This window comes from Plecotus auritus, assembly GCF_963455305.1.
Source record: "Plecotus auritus genome assembly, chromosome: 8".
NCBI classification, from domain to species: domain Eukaryota; kingdom Metazoa; phylum Chordata; class Mammalia; order Chiroptera; family Vespertilionidae; genus Plecotus; species Plecotus auritus.
In genome coordinates this window covers 164,050,701-164,064,682 of record NC_137782.1, presented here as the reverse complement: position 1 = coordinate 164,064,682, position 13,982 = coordinate 164,050,701, and the positions used below count along the sequence as shown (strand labels likewise).

At 50.7% G+C, this 13,982-nt stretch overlaps 1 protein-coding gene across 2 annotated transcripts; it reads right to left on the bottom strand.

Annotated features, from left to right (window-relative positions):
- Positions 1–365: 365 nt before the first annotated feature.
- On the bottom strand, positions 366–10,473 carry ADGRF3 (adhesion G protein-coupled receptor F3; the record flags this gene model as incomplete). 2 transcript variants are annotated; one of them, XM_080684590.1, is made up of 14 exons in its annotated part: positions 366–387; positions 1,210–1,265; positions 1,765–1,827; positions 1,915–1,956; positions 2,356–3,738; positions 4,635–4,814; positions 5,210–5,406; positions 5,571–5,714; positions 6,483–6,692; positions 7,194–7,415; positions 8,048–8,221; positions 8,659–8,799; positions 9,176–9,236; positions 10,390–10,473. In XM_080684590.1, 14 exons carry the CDS (start codon positions 10,471–10,473, stop codon positions 366–368), a joined length of 2,979 nt encoding a protein of 992 aa, XP_080540716.1. The 2 variants fall into 2 exon arrangements, with proteins under 2 accessions (XP_080540716.1, XP_080540715.1); XM_080684589.1 differs by lacking the exon at positions 366–387 and having other exon boundaries at positions 1,206–1,265; positions 7,194–7,442.
- Positions 10,474–13,982: the final 3,509 nt, after the last annotated feature.

Below are 13,982 nucleotides of genomic sequence, written 5' to 3'. Positions count from 1 at the left end.
ATTCCATAAATTAATTCAGCTTGATGTCTTGGTGTCTGCCAGAGGCTTTTCTGAAATCTTTCTTCTCTATGTCTAGTCTTAGCTTGATCCTACCACTTTAAATGTGTTTCATCTTGTCTTCGTGATTTGTGGCAGTCTGGGATACCTTTCTCTCTACTTTAAAATTTCTGGTGCTTTCTTACAAATACGCTCATATCAGTGACTTTTTGTATACATGCGTATGTCTACGAAACTTAATTTATATTGATATTTTTAAAAGTTAAAGAAGGAGGTCTCATTAACTTCACTTTTCCTAAATTTTGAAAATAAGCAAACCAAATTCTGTCCTTCACCTCCAATGTTTGGAAGATCAGAGTTCCTGTCAATTAAGTCATCTTTTCTTCATAACTGTAGAGAAGAAATAATCAGACATCACTGACTAGTTAAACCATTTTTTATCAACAATATCTGTAACATAAACAGTTGACTAGTTAAAAATTGGTTGAGACAGTTTTACTTGCAATTATTTTGAACTTTGATATCGTCATTATTTTTACAGCAAAGGCAGCTTTGTTCATTTGATAGCTTCAACTAGTTTTTCCTGCTGTTCTTGCTTGGGTAGTGTAGGGGTGGGGACAGATGAGTGCAAGAGAAATGAGTGTGACTAATGGAAGCATAGCCTGACTTTTGGGAGGGCTGAATTCTGGGAGTGGGGAAGGGTGCAGGGCATTGGGCCAAGGCCCCTCCTGGTGGATTCAAGCACACACCCCTCACTGCCTTGGGGGAACACGGGTTCTGTGTGTGGTCTCTCAAAGCTCTTGCCTTCCCCACAAGATCGTGCCCTGTCGCCAGGGGCTGCTGGGAGGAGACCTTGCCCCACCTTTGCAGATTGCCCTCCCTTCTAGACACCAAGCTCACCAATGGTAATTCCTTGAAAACGAGGATTTTTCAGGATAATTAAACATTTGATAGTGTGAAAAGGAATCTTCAGGGTGAACTGAGGCGAGGGTTGTTGGTGGTCCAACTCCCTGCAGCTTTCTGGGAAAGCAATAGTAGAAGCTACAATTTCTGCTCTACGGCCTTCACCTTCCTGGCTCATCTAGAAATGTCTACCCTGGCCAAGTCTGTTCTCCATCCACCCTTTGGGCTGGAGCAGGCGTAGGGGGGCTTTCTGTCAAGAGCTTCGCCAGGAAGCCGCTCACGCCCTTCCCAAGAACACCTCGTCCTCACCTGGCATTTTCACTTCTCCCTTTGCTGGGTTCCAGGATGTGGCTTTCATTTGTGGCCTAGGAAGGGGTGAAAAGGCCCAATTGCAGGGTGATAGTTAGGATTGTTGACTCCCCTTTAACAAGGTTGTGTCCGTTTTCACATCCTCACCCGCCCTTCTGCCGGGACCACGGTAATCCTAGGAACTTTGCTCTCAGCTACAGTGATGCCCATGCGTACCCATCCTAGCTTTCCCCTTCACATAGTGACGGGAGGCAGATTTTCAGACGGACAAACCAGGGACAAGAGAGTCACCCGGCGTCCAGGTTGTAATCAGGGACCCAAGAACCTGACTTTTCGGACAGGGCTGCTATCTGCATTGTGGAGAGCTTGAACCCGGAACAATGCTCATTCTAGAAAACAACCCGATCTTCTCTCAGCTCCTGGTTGGGCCCATCTCCTCTAGGAAGGCTGCAGAACGCCTGCTTCTGACCTGCTCTCGGGGGCGGTGGTGGTGGGTGCGTGTGTCGGTGGGGGGGTTGGGGGGAGAGAACTAAGGATTTGAAGGCAGCAACTCACCAGGGAGATGGTGGAGTTGGGGGCGTGGGCACGGCCAAAGCGTTTGAGTAAAGCCTCTTGTACCTGCAGGAGAGAGAAATGCCTGGTTATGGCAGCCAAAGTCCCTGCCTTCGGATGTGAGTCAGGCGGGGATTCAGTGGGCAGACTCACTTTCTTGTCCATCAGGCAACCAAACAGCAAAATGAAGACACCCTGAAAAGAGGGATATGGGGGTGAGTCGAGGAGGAAGGAATCAACACATTCCTCTCCTCTTCGTGCTCCTCCCTCCTGTCCATTTTGGTGCTGAGGCCCTGCCTCGGGTTTTGGACATCAGCATCATTGGTGTGCAGGACCTTCCAGTGCTCTTCTTACTGCGCACGGTGCAAAGAGGATGGGGTACTGACAATTCCCCGACTTCTCTGGCAAAACCAGATATTATTTTACAGATAAGAAAACCGAAGCCCAGAAAGGTTTGTCCAAAGTTACCCAGGAGGAGCTGGGATCCAAACCTCCGCCTTCTAAAACTCCCAGCTATGTTTCTTCTGCCCCGTCATGATGCCACCTTGAGAAGGGAGTGGCAGTGGCAAAATGGCAGCAAGCACAGCCACCCACCTGGGAGGTGTTGAGAATCGTGAAGATGTAGTGAGGGACGATGGAGACTTCCTCGAGCAGAGTGGCCAGGCCCAGCCCCCAGGTGAGGCCGAAGATGGGTGTGAGAACGAGCAGGGCTTTGATCACCCCTAGAAGGGCTTGGCGCTGCTCCACCTGGGGTCCCTCTGAGAGCGAAGGTCTCAACAGCTTCAGCATGGCCATGGCTAGTACCAGCCCGTTCAGGCCCACGATGACCAGCACTGGCCCCACGAAGGTGTAGAGCGCCCCTCCCTTCCCATCCAACCAGCATGCCCCCTCCCCCAGGTATTGCCCTCGGGGTAGATAGAGGCCCAGGGCGGCACCTGCAAACCCCATCGGGCAAAGGTAGCCGAGAACCACCATCAGAGAGAGGACTCGGCGCTTGGACAGCTGATGGAAGACAAAAAGCAACTGGTGGGCCAACATCAGGGCCTGAGCCAGCATCCAGAAAAAGGTGGCCAGGTAGAGGAAATGACAGAGGAAGGCAGCAGCCAGGCAGAGTGGGCTTCGGGGCCCTGGAGGAAGCAGGGGGGCTCCCAGGAAGCAGGTGTCCGCGGCCAGCAGGCAGAGCACCACGTTGAGCAGGGCTGCGTGGCGCAAGTAGGCAACTTTGTTCCGTACCACGACTCTCCACACCAGCCTGTACACGCACAGGCACACAAGCAGTGCCAGAATGGAGGCCCCCAAGCCCACCTGACTCAACAGCTCCAGGGTGGGGTTTCCTGGGACAGTGTGTCGGGACATGAGGATGGAGAAGGCAGTGAGATGCCGACAGATGCACTGAGTGGTGGCGCTGGCATTGGCTGCCTGCACCTGGCACCCTTCACCTGACCAGCCCCCGTTGCCCTGGAAAAGATGGTGATCCCAGAAGACACAGTGAAAGGGGTCATCTCTGTCCCCAAAGTCCATGATGACTTCTCCCTGGTTGAAGGCCTGGCCACCTGCCATGATGGAGATAGAGAGGACCAGACCAGGAGTGGCGTAGATGGAGTCCCCCAGCTCTGGTCCATAGTTTGAGGGTAGGAGGTGGTCCAGTTTTCGCAGCACCAGGCTAGTAATCGTGAAGTTACTATTGCTAGTAACCAGTGGGGCCAGTGAGCGTCTGGGAATCTGTGCCCATAGTGGGGGCTGAGTGGAGAAGGAGACTCTGTAGTCAGCAGGAAGTGTGGGCGTGAGGAGCTGGGTCTGCAGCTGCACATTGGGCAAGATGAAGGAGAAGGGGTGATCCTGTGGGCACAGGCTGTGTGCCAGGGTCTCCACCGCCAGCAGGAGATCTGAGGCTGCCGAGGGCTTCTGGATCTGGGTGGGGGTCCACAGAGAACTGGTGTCCATGTCTAGGACCTTGTCTGTGGTTTTCAGGAGAGCCTGTGGCACCCAACAGAGAGATGAGGCCTAGCTGCTAGCACCCAAAGCACTGACCCGGGGCACTGGGAACTACAGACCCCCAAACCTACATTTCCTTGTTCACTGCAAGACCCAAGGTTGGAGAGAAAGGGGAGAAGACAGGCCTATGAAAGGAGAGTTTCTGTACAGGAAGAAGGGGAGGCTGTTGAGCTAACCACTGGGGAATCTTCAACTTTGTGTCTCCTGAAGCACGTTCTATCCCTCCATCTGACAACGCTTCTTCCCCCTCCATCCCTTGGGGTCACCAGGTCACCAAGACCTTAAGGGGGCCCCTCTTTAATTTCTTGACCCCTACCAGTCTGTAAGCTAGGAATGTGGTAGAGGCACAATGTTTTAAATCAGAGCCATGTGCATGTCTGTATACCAACATGTAACACATATTCCCAGACATGAAGAGTGTGTAGTGTCATAACTCTTAGTTATTCTTTTGTCTGTGGCCTACGGGTCACCAATTGATGCCTATACTGAGAGCTGGCTTAGGGGAGTCCAGCAAAGCCAACTGTGTTAGTTTCTTCATGCAGGTACTTGTGTGTGCACGTATGTGTGTACGGGGGATTCACATCACATCCACATGTCTGCATGTGAATGGAATGTACGCCTCTGAACTCATGTCTACACATCCCTTCCTACCCTCTCTCCACCTCCCAGGTGCTCCCAGCATCAAACCTTCTCCACATTCCATGGCCTTAGAGACTGGCGTCCAAAGAGGAGAGATGGACCCCAGGAGCAGACACTTGCGCTCTAGAAAGGTCTGTCGTGTGACAGCCCATGGTGATGTCAGAGGGACAGAGTGCCAACGATGAAGAGCTTCTACCTCCTCTACCCAGCTGGCTCCCACTGTGGCTCAGAGAGCTTACCTCCAGGGCACTGCGGTAAAGCGGTGTTCCGGTGTCTGCCACCACCTTGGCCAGGAATGTCATGGTGCCCAGCAGTGCCAATAAGTCAGAGGGTGAGCTCACCACCTCTGTCTGCTCCAGCAGCTGTGCCAGGCTCTGTGGCACCTCTTCAGCAGGCCAGCCCTGGCCTGCCCACAGTAGCTGATCCAGACAGGACAGCAGAGGAGGGATGGCAATCCTCAGGAGAAAGGGACCACTTCCTCCCCCATCCAGTCCTTCCTCCCGGTAGCCACACCCCTTCCCAGGGGATCAGGAAGCAGAGAGCGGAGTAAGCCATGTGGAAGGAGCTGACACCAATGTTAGTGGGATGGACCCTTGATAGATTAAGGTTTGAGAATGGCACACTCCCGCCATGAGAGTCCTGGCCCCTCTAAGCCCCCACACCTACTTCCTGGCTCTGCTAGGGATCCAGTTCAGAGAAGCTGAACAACCTCTGGGCTGGGCCTCAGGAGGAGGGATTCTAGAGCTGGGTCCTGAGTGAGGAAGGGTGGCTCATGGAGGCTGCGGCATGGGGGCAGCAGGGACAGAAGCTTTACCTGGGCTCTCCGAAGCAAGGCCAGGAGCCTTGTGTCTGTGCAGCTGCTGTGGACGGGCCCCCAGGCCCCATCAGGCCCACAAGTCCTCTTCACCATGCCCGTCCTGTTCACAGGACAGGGGGCCTGTGCCACATGGCCAGCCTTGGTGACATTCCAGGCAACAACGGCGGAGTCCTCAGGACAGGTAGTGTCTCCATCTGAAGAATGTTATCAGGGAGAGCTCAGCAACCGCAGTCTCGCCCAAGGCTTTCTTTGGGCAGAAACCCATGCAGGCTCTGGAACCCGGCCCCGAAATGCCAAGGGGCCGCTCCCAGGGCAAGCACGTGAGAGGTCGGCCAGCTGGACCTTAAGCCCCACATACCCTGGATGATGGTGACAGAGACGGGGACCCTGAGAGGAGTCAGTCCTGGGCTCTGCAGGTCACAAGTGTATGTGATGTCAGCTGCAGGGCAGTGCTGAGTGGCCAGCACAAGGCACTGGTCACCTGGTGTGCTGAATAAGGAGGCTGAGGGTGAGACAAGAGAAGGGAGCAGTCACAGGCCAGGAACAGACCCAGAACCCAGCGGGCCCAGATTTGTCGTTTCAGCCTTTCTAGCAATTTCAGAAGTAGATTCAGCAGGGGAAGAGCAGAGTAGTCCGAGGGCACCCAATTACCCAAGACAGAGCTCGGATTTTGGTGAAGGACACTCTGGGGATCTCTAAATCGCCCGGGGGCTTGAAGCCACAGTTTCCTCGTCTGTCAAATGAACTGTCATCAAGTGAACCTCAGAGAGTGTACTTCGAGCGTGTAAGGAGATTGTGTGGATAAGGGCATTTTGCAGTGGTGGTTATTGTTGTATTGATAGAATTGGCATTGCTCTATAGCAGAGATTCTCAACTGGTGTGCCGCAGGGATTTTAAAACATGCAATACCTATTTAATCAGGGGCACTGACCTCTTTTCTCTTAGATTGTCAAATAAAAAATGACAACCACCAACACAATAGCCACCGGGTGTGAATGAATAAAAATTATACCTATTTTTTTTTTTAAATCAGACCAGCAAAATATAGCATGTATTTTTGGGTGTGCCATAGAATTTTAGGGACTAGTTTATGTGCCATGGGATGGAAAAGGTTGAAAATCACTGCTCTGTCGGCAAGCACAGTGTTGGACTTGGACCCAGAACTCCCAGGTGGAACTGCAGCCTCTGCTTCTGCTGAGGTGGAGAGCCGGCTGCCTGGCGGAGACCAGCTGCCCTCTCCCCTGCCCCTGACAGCCGGGGCCTTTCGTACCTTCGCTGCCCTCTGCAGGGCTCCAGGAAGCCATGTAGCCCAGGGGTGTGTAGGGGATGCAGCAGCTCAGCTGGAAGCCCGGGGAGGTGGCACAGGAGATGGAGAGCTGGTCTGGAAGCCGAGCCACATCTGTCGCCTGCAGGGGCACCCTCACCACCTGGTACAGCTCCCACCGGAATCCCTGGGCCTCGAAGCAGCACATGTACTCACCTGCAGACACACACACACCTACTGTGGCTCTGGGCTCCTCTGGCCCCCACCTGCACCACAGAAGCTCTGCTGCTTCCCAAGCTACAACCTAGGGTGACCATTTTAGTCTAGCTTCTGCTAACGTCAGCAAGAAAGACCCCTGCCCGCAAAGGGATTCCTAGGAGGGAAGAAGTCTGGAGAAGAGGCCCCTGACCCTTTTTGATGAGCCGGTTGCCAAGAATCCTAAAGTGCACCTCCCTCCCTCCAGTAGATGCCCTTCCTGCCCCCTCCCTGCCATTTCAACAGCTGGAAGAAAAGCACTCATCTGTTCTCAGTTAAAACTGAGACCCTACTTTCTTCCTTTATAAATGTCCATGTCAACAGGCCTCTTCGCCATTATGTCCCAGAATGAATAAATGGAAAGATGGAAAGGGAAAAGAGGAGGAGAAAAGAGAAGAAGGGAGGAGGAGAGAGGGAGGAGGAGGTGGAGAGGAGAGGAGGAGGGAAGAACAGGCTGGCTACCTTCCCACTCATGGGAGACGTTGCGGATGCTGAGGACAGCCTGGCCCTGGCTAGACGTCAGGGACACCTGTGTCCCTGGCTGCAGAGGGATGGGTCTGGGGCTCCCTGTGTGCCGCCACAGGAACCAGTGCAGGTTGGTGGTCTCCTGGCTTGTGAGGAGGGTCAGGTTCAGCGTGTGGCCAGGCATCTGCAGCCAGGTGTTCAGGCTCAGGCTGCCCGGGACTGCAGGGAGGCAGGAGACAGGGGTCTGTGGCGGGAACTTGTGGGCTTACGTGCAGCTAAGCTGTAACGCTTCTCCATCATTTGACTGATTGATTGATTGTGTTGACAGTATTACAGATGTCTCCTATTTTCTCCCTTTTTGCCCGCCTCCACCCAACCCCTGCCTCACCCAGGCCTTCCCCATACTATTGTCTATGTCCATGGGTGATGCATATATACATCTATGTTCTTTGGTTAAGCTCTTCCTGTCCCTGACGCCTACTGGCTTCTCCATCTTCTGAAGCCCATCCCTCCTCTCTCCCTCCCCACCTAGCATTTTTTGTTTTGCTTTGTTCCTGGAGGAGTGTGGCTGCTGCCGGGAAGACCCATCCGTCATTGGGAACCAAACGGGGAACTTGTTGGCCTATGACTTCCCCTCTCCCAGCGAGGAAGCTTTCTCTCCGTGTCGGTTTGTCTCCAGAGCCCTGCTGTTCGTGAGCCTCCCTACTCAGGACCCAAGCTCGGCCTCTGATCTGCTGTGATGGCTGGAGCCTTCTCCCACCCGGAGGGCCGCTGGGCTTGGGCCAGCTGGCAGAAATGCAGAGTCAGAGAGGAAAAAACAGAGAAAGTTTCAAGTTCTCAACTCTCCTCACCAGGTGGCAGCACCTGGCAGTACCCAGCTCCAGGAGGGCTGAAGACCAGACAGCCACAGGGCCGGTGATTGTAGGCGGGCTGGCAAAGCTGGTGACGGGAGCAGATGCTGGCATTCCACTGGTATCCAGACAGGCAGGCACAATAGGTAAACCCATCCGGCTTGACATTACACTCTGCAACAGAGGGAAGGGGGAGGGCAAGGGGGCAGGCTGTCTGGGGAAGCCTGCTCAACAGGATCCACAACTGCCTGATGCCTGAGAGGCTCTGGGGCTGGGTATCCGGAATAATCCCCAAGTCACAGGCCCCTCAGCCACACCCACCCACCTGGGACTGCCTCCTCAGCCAGGTTTCAAAGCATCAGGGGTGTGGTGGAGAAGTCCAGGCCCACCACTGTCTGTGCCTTGGGCCCCCCATTTAGAAGATGGATCAGGAGGGGCAGGGTCTGTCTGGTGGGAGGGGAGGGAGAAGCTGGGCCATGCAGACACTCCAGGAAATAGGGGGCATCGGCCAGCTGGCTGCGGGAGGGCTGGGCACCCACATTCCCTTTACTCTGAGCCCCTGCCCGTGCAGTGGAGGCAGTGAGAGGCAGGAGGCCGTGAACTTGCCCTACCTGTAGTGAGGCTGAGGCCAGTGAGAGTTCTCCGGGAAGAGGAAGCGGAGGCAGGGGGCAGAGGCAGGGGCCTGGAGAGTGCTGCTGGCCAGCTCCCATTTGAAAAGACCAGCTGGACATAGACCGAGAGCAGGACTGATTCTGCAGGAGAAGCGGGGCAGCTGGAGAGGAGGCAGCAAGGCCATGGGCCAGCTCCCCTTTGCATCCCACACTGAGCTCATCTCTGCCAAGAACCCGGAGCAGATCACACCTCCCACAGCCCAGTCAGGACTCGGGGATATTACCGCCTCATCTAGCTATGAAACATCTGTTTTATGTCACCCTCCCAACAACCCCCACTTAAAGATGAATGATTTTCTCCAGGCCTCACAGCGAGAGAGGCAGCATAGGGACCTACCTGACCAGCTCAGACCCAGTGCTCTCTCTTTGACCCCCCTTGCCCACCCTTCATGGCCTCTTCCAGGCCTCTCTTGCCTCATTTCCTGCTCCCTCTCCTCCTCCTCCTCTATCCACTCACCACCTGCTCCACTCCCTTGGTCCAGCTGCTGCCCAGATTCCCCTCCTGCCTGACTGGGTCCCTAGGACAGAGCAGAGAGGAGAGACTTCCTAGGAGAGGCTGACACCTCTCTGAGGGACACTTTCTTCTCCAAGTGGCTCAGGGGCCAGCCTGGCTAATCTGGCAGGATACAGTCCCTTTGAAGGTCCTCTTCTTTTTCCTGGAATTAAGCGGAACATTGGGAGGAGAAAGTAGGCTGCTGGCAGGAGGTGTGAGGGATGGAGCCCCAGGGACCTGCCAGGGCCGGAACCCAGGAACCAGGCACACCCCAGAGAGTCAACATGCTTTGCTTAATTTTTTCCTGAGTTTACCTGCCCCTGGGCCTCTAGGCTAATTGAAATGGCTGGGTCTGGGGCTCCAGGGGGAGGGCTGGGCAGAGCTGGCTGGGCCTAGAGCAGGGGTGGGCAAACTTTTTTACTCGAGGGCCACAATGGGTTCTTAAACTGGACCGGAGGGCTGGAACAAAAGCATGGATGGAGCGTTTGTGTGAACTAATATAAATTCAAAGTAAAGGAGCGGAGGGGAGAGCAAGAGAACCGGATAGAACAGCCGGATCCGGCCCGCGGGCCTTAGTTTGCCCAAGGCTGGCCTAGAGGCTTGGGCTTCCATTCCCTCCATAGGATTTGCCACTGGGGTGAGCAGAGGCAGCATCTTCCCTCAGTCTCTGGTTCCTGTAAATTATTCCTCACCAACTCCCGCTTTGTTCAAAATTTTATATGTATGTGGATATCTACCTAAAAACAGATATAGATAGAGACAAGGAGACAGAGATAGAGACAGAAACAGAGACAGCCACCTGGGAGCAAACAAAGATGAAAAAGTACGAATCTAGACTCAGCCATCTTTCCCAGATTCTCTCCTGTCCTCTATGCCAGTGGGTCCCAAATCTGGAAAGTTTTTCTTTTCGTTTTCACAATTGTAAGCTTGACTGGAACAGCCTTTATCCAAAGTGGGCAGGCATCACTGGAGTTCACAGGGACTCAAATAAAGAAACAAAGCTATCCCCACACTCCAGAGTATAAGACTGAAGTCCCAGAGACCTGAAAACCAACCAGATCTCCAACCCTTTCCCCTCCACCTATCATTTCACCCCACACCTCACTGCCTCTCACACCAGGGGTCCCCATTGTTGCCTCTGCAGACTTTCCCAGGGTCCTTACCCCAATCTTACTCACAGGTTGGGATGCTCGGGCAACTGGTGGCCCCACAAGGGGGAGAGTCATGGCCAGCAGTAGCACGGGGGCAGCCGAACAGACCATGGCTCAGTGAAGCAGTCCTCAGGAGCCCTCCCTCTGCTGCATGATGCAAATTTCCTCTGAGAAGAGCTGGCCGGACAGTGCGCAGATGGGAAGGGAGGGAAGAGTGGAAGGGAGCCAGGGCTGACTGTGCAGAGGAAGTGCTACAGCCCGTGACTGAGACAAATGGGTGCCCAGGTCACTGTGGGGCCACCTGGAGCCCCCATTCCCCCATGAGAGGAGTCTGTCCAGATTCCCCCTGGGGTCAGGGCCAAGGACTCGGTGAGTAGGAGAGGACTTAGGGTTTCTAGATCACAACCAGCAATGTATCGACAAGTCAAGTTCGGTCACATCTCCAAGGATCTGGGAGATCTGGGTTGTTCTGAAACTCCCAGGAAGCTGGATCATTGAGCACAGAGTCAAGGTTAGAAAAGACAAACGTTAGAGCTGATGGTTATCCTCAAATAATTTCCAGATAGACTAGAAACTGAAGTGTAACAAAAAATCTGGAAAAATACTAGGAAAAAGTATCAAGTAATTTCACAAAATGATTTTGAAGTGAAGAAGCCTTTTTTAAACAAGATACAAAACCCAGAAGCCAGAATGGAATAAATTAGACGGTCTAACAAGATTTCAATTTGGGCTGAAAAGGATGATAAGGTAGAAAGGCAAAAGACAACAGATTTCTAGCATAATGATTACATAAGGGCTAATCTTACTTGTTTTATTTTTCAATTACAGTTGACATTCAATAGTATATTAGTTTCAGGTGTACAGCGGAGTGGTTAGGCATTTATATAGCTTACGAAGTGACCTCCCTGTTAAGTTTGGGACACACCGGGCATCATACATAGTACAATATATCCCTTATGCTGTACTTTACATCCACGTGTCTAGCTTCTAATTGCCAGTTTGTACCTCTTAATCCCTTCACCTTTTTCACCCAGCCCTGCTACCCCTCATCCCACCTGGCAACCTGTTCTCTGTATCTATGAGTCTGTTTCTGTTTTGTTTGTGTACTTTGTTTTTTGGATTCCACATATAAGATAAATCATATGGTATTTGTATTTCTCTGTCTGACTTATCTTACTTACCATAACAATCCTCTAGGTCCATCCATGTTGTTACAAGAGTAAGATCTCATTCTTTTTCATAGCCGAGTAATATTCCTTTGTATATATGTACCACTTCTTCTTTATCCAATCGTTCACTGATGGACACTTACGTTGCTTCCATATCTTGGCTATTGTAAATAATGCTGTGATGAACAAAGGGATGTACATATCTTTGTGAATTAGTGTTTTGGAATTCTTCCGATAAAATACCCAGAAGTGAAATTGCTGAGTCATAAGGTAGTTCTATTTTTTAAGTTTTTGAGGAACCTCTACACTGTTTACCTCAGTATCTCTACCAATTTGTAATCCCACCAACAGTGCATGAGGGCTCCCTTTTCTCCACATCCTCACCAACACTTGTTTGTTGATTTATTGAAGGTAGGCATTTTGATAGCTATGAGGCACTATTTCATTGTGGTTTTAATTTATAGTTCTCTGATGGTTAGTGATGTTGAGAATGTTTTAATATGTCTGTTGGCCATTTATATGTCCTCTTCAGAGATGTGTCTATTCAGTTCCTCTGCCCACTTCTTAATTGGATTGTTTGTTTTGGTGTTAAGTTGTATAAATTCTTTATATATTTTAGATATTAACTTCTTATCAGATGTATCATTGGTGAATATCTTCTCCCATTCAGTAAGTTGTCTTTTTGTTTTGTGCATGGTTTCCTTTGCTGTGCAAAAACTTTTTAGTTTGATGTAGTCTCATTTGTTTTTTTCGTTTCATTTGAAAGGGCTAATCTTCTGTCTTCCTGGTAATTTTTATTTTACACAACAGAAAGACAGAAAATAAGTAAAAAATAGGAACAGTCAGTTTACTTAAAAAGAAATATAAATAATTTGATAAACATATAAAACATCCAACTTAAGATACAAAAATGTAACCCTAGCCAGTTTGGCTCAGTGGATAGAGCATTGGCCTGTGGACTAAAAGTTCCCAGATTCGATTCCAGTCAAGGGCATATGTCCGGGTTGCGGGCTCGATCCTCAGTAAGGGGCATGTAGGAGGCAGCCAATCAATGATTCTCTATCATCATTGATGTTTCCATCTTTCTTTCTTTCTCTCCCTTCCTCTCTGAAATCAATAAAAATCTTACCTAATAACAGACAAACATGTAAATTGACCATACCTCTGCTACGCCCATAGCCAATCAGAGTGAGTAGGCAAATTAACCCAACAAAGGTGGCAGGTTAATTTGCATATGCAGGCACGGAGCGGCCGGGAGGGGCGGGATGCCTGCTATGAGGTTGGTGCGGGGGTGGTGGAGGGAGCTACAGGAACGGTGCTCTGGACAGAAGCAACGATTTGCCGATCCTGGGCAGGGGGGGAGTGGGGATGTGCCGGCTCCCGGGCAACTGGGAGTGAAGCCAGGGGAAGGAAGGCCTGTTCTTGCACGAATATTGTGCAACAGGCCTCTAGTATATTATAAAAAAGATATAAAGATGCAAATAATAAGAAAATATTGTCAGCTACCAATTATCAAAAGACAAGATATTGATTATATTCAGTGTTGACAAAAATGTACTTGCACATAAGCACAAAAATGTGTATAAGGATATTCAAGGCAGAGTTGTTTGTGGAAGCAAATGAGTTATCTCCATTCCAAAGGGATAGGTTAAGTAAATACGGAATTTCCAAACAGAGAACATTGGGGGAAGTAGCTGTAAGAGACCTTAAGTAATATTTGTATTAAATGAATGAAACCCATCAAGACATTAACAGTGGTTGTAACTAAATGGTAGGATTTATATCTTTTTCTACTTTTCTGTATTTTTCAATTTTGTGTTCCATAATGGGGAAAATCTTAATAAAAATATCAGATTTTACAGTCTCAACTTCTTTCTCATACACCGACCAAGTTCAGAGTCCTTCAATTATGCCCAGGTGTCACCGGTTGTCAGGAAGTACCCACAGGGATGAATCAGGGCTTAGGCCTAGGGTGGGGTTCAGACAAACAGGTACTTATTGCTGCCACCTACCTACTTCCAAGTCCACGGTCAACCGTAAGGCTAATGACCTTTGTCTCTCTACATATAGAATGATATTTGGAAACCAGTAATTTTTTCCCTCTGCTGACAGCTTCTCTGAGCTCTGAGTTGCACCCTGGTCAAAGACAGTCCCCTTTCTATTCTTCTCTGCTTTGATCCTCAGGCCATGTCAGCTGGGTCTTTGATAGCAAAGGTTTGCAATCCAGGCTTCTCTTATCTGTATCTGAACAAGTTATCTTTAAACTTCCTTTACTATGTAAACTATTAACAGGCTACTAACTAATAAAAGTTGCTTCGACCTTTATCCCATATGAATCCTAACTTCTTATTTATGGCATTAAGTTATTAGAATATTAAACGATAGATGGTTAGAGTGGGACGGGACCTTAGCTGAGATACCATCCACTTCAGCTCTCACTTCACAGAAAAG